The sequence below is a fragment of the Gregarina niphandrodes genome (assembly GCF_000223845.1).
Source record: "Gregarina niphandrodes unplaced genomic scaffold scaffold00037, whole genome shotgun sequence".
NCBI classification, from domain to species: domain Eukaryota; phylum Apicomplexa; class Conoidasida; order Eugregarinorida; family Gregarinidae; genus Gregarina; species Gregarina niphandrodes.
Window position 1 is genome coordinate 39,622 of NW_011645806.1, and position 5,288 is coordinate 44,909.

The following is a 5,288-nucleotide window of genomic DNA, read 5'->3' on the forward strand; positions in this document are numbered from 1 at the left end:
GGTGGCGAGCCTGTAGCAGAAATCATCTGGCTCACCCAAATCCCTGTAAGGCTTATCCTTGAACTCGGCAGCTCCGAAGTACGACCCCGGATTCTGCTCAACAATCGTTGGGATGTTGGAAGCCACGTTAGGCAAATCCTCCAGAAAACGTTTAGTGGTGTCCCGAAGGATCGTCACATCAACGGGGAGCAAGCAGGTTTCATCGGCCCATACCACAGGCTGACTATCACGCGCTAGAAGGACCCCACGGATTCCGACTGACTTGACGGTGGTGCTGAAAAGATCTCTGGCAATTCAGCTGGGAGACCCCATGACTCGCGAATTCACCGTCTCCGTAGAACAGTTCACCAAGATTCGCCCACGGAGGACTCCATCAGTGGCGGAGGTCCGTCGGTGCCTAGGACCAGGTGGCTGGAGGTTGATCCGTACGGTGGGCAACATTATGCCACGCCAATGTCTCTTTGGAGACCGGCATCGTCAGCATGAGACGGCGGAGCCCGGAGACGGATGGTTTTACGTTCTTGACACGGTTCCGTGAGGTGGTGAGGTTTGGGAGTCGGTTTTTGTGTGACACCCCCGTGGGCGGTGTTATAAAAATAAAGCCGGGTGGCGTGGATGGAGCAGCCTGTGTGGTCCGCTGATGTGGTCATTGAGAAGTTGGATGGTGAGAAGAGCAAGTTGGATGAGACCACGAAGAATTGTGTGCACGAGATTGTGCGTCCTGCGAGCTGGGAAGTAAAGGTGGTAGGTGAGTACGAGCCTGCACGCAAGTTTGCTTACCCCCTAGACCCGTTTCAGAAGACAGCCATCGACTGCATTGAGATGAATGAGTCGGTGTTGGTGGCGGCGCATACGTCTGCTGGTAAGACGACGGTTGCGGAGTACGCGATTGCGTTGGCACTGAAAAACAAAAGTCGCGTCATCTACACAGCACCCATTAAGGCTCTGAGTAACCAGAAGTTCCGGGATCTACAAGAACAGTTTCAGGACGTAGGATTGATGACGGGCGACGTCACATTGAACCCTAACGCCTCGGTCATCATCATGACTACGGAGATTCTACGTTCGATTTTATATCGAGGGTCAGAATTAGTGCGGGAAGTTAAATGGGTAATTTTCGACGAAATCCACTACATGCGGGATCGCGATCGTGGCGTCATTTGGGAGGAGACCATTGTACTACTACCCGACAGCGTACGGCAGGTTTTTCTATCCGCGACGGTGCCCAACACACTTGAGTTTGCTGAGTGGATTTGCCGCACAAAACACCAACCATGCCACGTTGTGAGCACCAGTTTCCGACCCACGCCCCTGCAACATTATCTCTTCCCGGCTGGCGGTGAAGGGCTCAGTTTGGTTATGAACGAGCACCGGCAGTATCAAGAAGACAACTACAGACACGTGCTGCAACAACTCTCGAACGATCGTGGTGCTAGTAGCTCACGGAACAAGAAAAGGCGCGTTGGTGGAGACGACCTGGAACGCATCCTGCTCATGTGCAACGAGAAGAACTTTACCCCCGTGATTGTCTTTGCCTTCAGCAAAAAGGAGGTCGAGGAGAACGCGAGCGTCATTTCTTCGCTCGACCTGACCACAGAACAAGAGAAACGAGACATTCAAAAGATCTACGACTCCGCCGTTTCCACCCTCAGCGAACAAGACAGAGACCTGCCGCAGGTGACTGGCATCCTGCCTCATCTCCTCAAGGGCATCGGCATCCACCACGGCGGCCTGTTGCCAATGGTGAAAGAAGTAATTGAGATTCTCTTCCAAGAACTCCTCATCAAGGTCCTTTTCTCCACGGAAACGTTCAGTATGGGTATCAACATGCCGGCGAGAACCGTGGTCTTTACCGGCCTTCACAAGTTCGATGGCCAAGAAAAGCGCATGATCAGTCCCGGCGAGTACATCCAAATGTCCGGACGCGCGGGACGTCGCGGCATCGATACCAAGGGGTACTCCATTGTTATCGTGCAGAGTCTGCCCGGCGGAGCGGACCAGGGCACTGCCAGCGGTGGGAGCGACGAGCTCCGACAACTCTTCACGGGCGAGGCCTTTCGGCTAGATTCGAACTTCTATATGAAGTATAATACCATCCTCAACCTATTCCGCGTTGAGGGCGCCAGTCCTGAGTACATGATCAAGCGTTCCTTCCTGCAATTCCAAACCAAGAGGAACACTATCACTCTCGAAGAGGACCTCCGGAAGATGCAGAACGAACTCGACGAAAATTCGATCGATGCTTTAATGCACAGGCTCTACCACTACCTCGGCAAGTCTGTTGCCTTATTGGATACAGCGTCATTGGATACAGCGTCATTGGATACAGCGTCGTTGGAAGTGTGTCGACGGCCGATTCCGGATTTATCTACTGCGGAGTTCGCGTCATTGTTGAAGTGCAGTTGCGCGGATTCAAGTGCCTGGCGTCAGTTGCTGCCCGAGAAGCTGAGGGAGGAAGATGACGACACCGTGGAATGTGCCGTGGTAGACTACACGGACTATTGCAATGCATGGCGGAAGCACCGGTTGGGTATAGCGGCAGCAATGCACGCGAGTTCGACAACTGTGTTGCAGTTTTTGACACGCGGTCGCGTGGTACGGATAGTGGAGCGACATGCGACGGACGCTCGGTTAGATCGGCAGTGGGGGTACGGTGCAGTGGTGAATATTACGACGAAAAGGGTTCCACATTCTCGTGAGCCGGAGCTATTTCTGGACGTGGTATTGCGGGTAGCGGATAGTGCCACACGTGGCAGCGTGATTACACTGAGCCAGATGCAGCCTCATCCGGCGGGTAACGTGGAACGCGTGATCCTTTACGGCGCGCCTAATCCCATAGATAAGACCAACCCGCATTTCGAAACCTTCCGAGTTCCGCTCAAGGCGGTCGCGGACATCACTAAACTACGCCTCAAACTCGACGAGTCCTCAGAAAAACAAAGTGAAGAGTTCCGTCTGCGCGTCGGCATGAAGCTCCTGGGCTTGTTATGTCGGCAGCCAGTCATTGACTGTCTGCACCCTGTCGACGAAATGGGCCTTGCCGTAAGCGATACGCTCGCCGCAGCCGTCAAGGAAATGGGCGAGTGCGAAAAGCAACTACGCCATGCCAGCTTTTACGGCTGGCGCTGGACCGAAACTATCGTCAGTGCCTACCATTCTCGTATCGATGTAGCCAACCGTATAAACAGTATCCAGAGCCAATTGCAGGCTGCACAACACCCGCGAAACACGGTTCAACTCAAAGCCATGACCGAAGTGCTTCGGCGCCTTGATTACATCGACAAAGACGACGTTATTACCTACAAAGGAAGAGCCTGCTGTGATCTGTCCGCAGTGGACACCCTCATCATGGGTGAACTGCTCTTTAACTTCAAGGACATGGTCGGCCTCTCCTCCGACTACCTCTGCGCCATGATGTCCTGTCTCGTGCATGAAGAACCAGTCAAGACTGTGACGCATCTGGACGACCCAAAACTGCAAACCGTCTACGACGAGGTACTCGCCACCGCACGGAAAATTGCGGAAACCTCCGTCAAGTGCGGCATCGATATCGACCCTCTCGCCTACGTCCAAAAATTCACACCAGCTCTCATGGTCCCCGCCCGAGACTGGGTCCGAAACCGGCCATTCGGCGAAATCATGAGAGAACATCCAGACCTCTACGAAGGCTCTGTCGTACGCTCCTTCAGACGATTGGAAGAAGCGCTTCGGGAGTGCGCAGCCTGCGCACACGCTATGGGCTCCGAAACCCTTGAAGAACTCTTCCTCGTCGCCATCAAAAACCACCGCAAAGGAATTGTCTTCCAAGCTTCACTCTATCTATAGATTTTCGCATTAACAATCACAACACTACATTAACGCTGACATACCTTACTTACACAGACAGACACTGCGTATGTCTATGCACACACGTGTGTGCAACGTGGTCGTTTGCGTGCTTATTACATCTAAAAAAATTCATATCGCCGATCAGCAGGCGGGCACGATCACAGAGCATGCGCTTGGTACCAAAAAATCATTTCTCATCCATTCCAGGTGACCTCCTCGGCGGTATTCCAGAAATGGCGGTATTCATTTGGTGTTCTTCAAAGCTACTTTTCTTCAAAGCTACTTTTCTTCGGGGTAGAGGCCATCAAGCAGGAGGTGTTTGAATTTTGTTTGGTTGTAATTACAGCCCAGCCACTTGGTGATTTTCTTGACGTCAGTTTCCGCGGTTCCAAGGCAGGTAGTTCCGCCGGGGGAGGGAGTGATGTTGAAGATAATGGGTGCGTCTTCAGGGTCGATTTTGCCTTCACCAAGAAGAAGCTTCTTTTGATTTTTATCGATTACTTGAGGGCGGACGCCACCGAAGCCTTGCGCGTAGGAGAGTTGGTCGACGGTGAGAGAGGGCACGATTTTGTTGATGGACTTGAGGAAGAGGCGCGTGTTAAGATGTGGTATTTCGAAGAGGAGGTTTTTGAAGAGGTAGTTTCTCATGGTCGAGTTTTTGAACATGCCCCAGTAAACTTGGAGCAGACCGGGTGAAACGCGTAGCGTTTTGAGGAAGTCGGGGAAGGTGTGCCATTGGTAACGTTCGAGCAGCGGTAGTGGCAGCGCAGTGGGCCCGAATCGCGTTTTTCCTCCGGCTACTAGATCTGGGTCGCCGTGAACGGCGGCGAAAGGTAACAACGGATTTTGGACGCAGTAAACCTTGCCCCGCAGCACTTTGGGCCCGAAATAGAAGGAACCAGCCACCGGCAGACACGACAGGTGGTGGCCGTAGCCCAGACGGTGCGCTGTTAACAATGAGTACCCGCAGGAGGACACCACCACGAAACGAGCTCGCACACGCCCCCGGTTTGTCTCCACAATCCACCCTTTGCCCTCACGCCGCATCTCTAACATCTCCGTACCCGCCATCGCCTTGCACACCCGACCGGTCTGCGCACCCAGATTCTCACCTCGTTTCACAAAGTTGTTCGTCACCTGGAAATAGTCAACCGCCGAATGCTCGTCTCCGATATAATTCGCAACCACACTTTCTTTGCGGAATTTGCGCAGCTCTGCATCCTCGAACGCGACAGCCGGCTCCACCTCACCCAATCTCTTCTTATCCAAAAGCTCCATCTTAGGAAAAACAGTCTTGAACTCCGCAAATCTAACACGGGCAACCGTCGGAAACAAACCAGGGGGCAATCCAGGGGGCAATCCAGGGGGCAATCCAGGGGGGAATCCAGGGGGCAATCCAGGGGGCGAATCCAGGGGGGAAGTCCAGGGGGCAATCCAGGGGGCGAATCCAGGGGGGAAGT

General features: G+C 53.5%; 2 protein-coding genes across 2 annotated transcripts; one reads left to right on the forward strand and one right to left on the reverse strand.

Moving 5' to 3' along the window:
- Positions 1 to 615: 615 nt before the first annotated feature.
- GNI_138180 (putative ATP-dependent RNA helicase) lies at positions 616 to 3,825 on the forward strand (the record flags this gene model as incomplete). The annotated part of the gene is made up of 1 exon (XM_011134176.1): positions 616 to 3,825. The coding sequence occupies one exon, from the start codon at positions 616 to 618 to the stop codon at positions 3,823 to 3,825; it is 3,210 nt and encodes a 1,069-aa protein (XP_011132478.1).
- A 282-nt stretch (positions 3,826 to 4,107) lies between these two features.
- Positions 4,108 to 5,106, reverse strand: GNI_138190 (putative malate:quinone oxidoreductase; the record flags this gene model as incomplete). Its single annotated transcript, XM_011134177.1, has 1 exon — positions 4,108 to 5,106. One exon carries the CDS (start codon positions 5,104 to 5,106, stop codon positions 4,108 to 4,110), a length of 999 nt encoding a protein of 332 aa, XP_011132479.1.
- Positions 5,107 to 5,288: the final 182 nt, after the last annotated feature.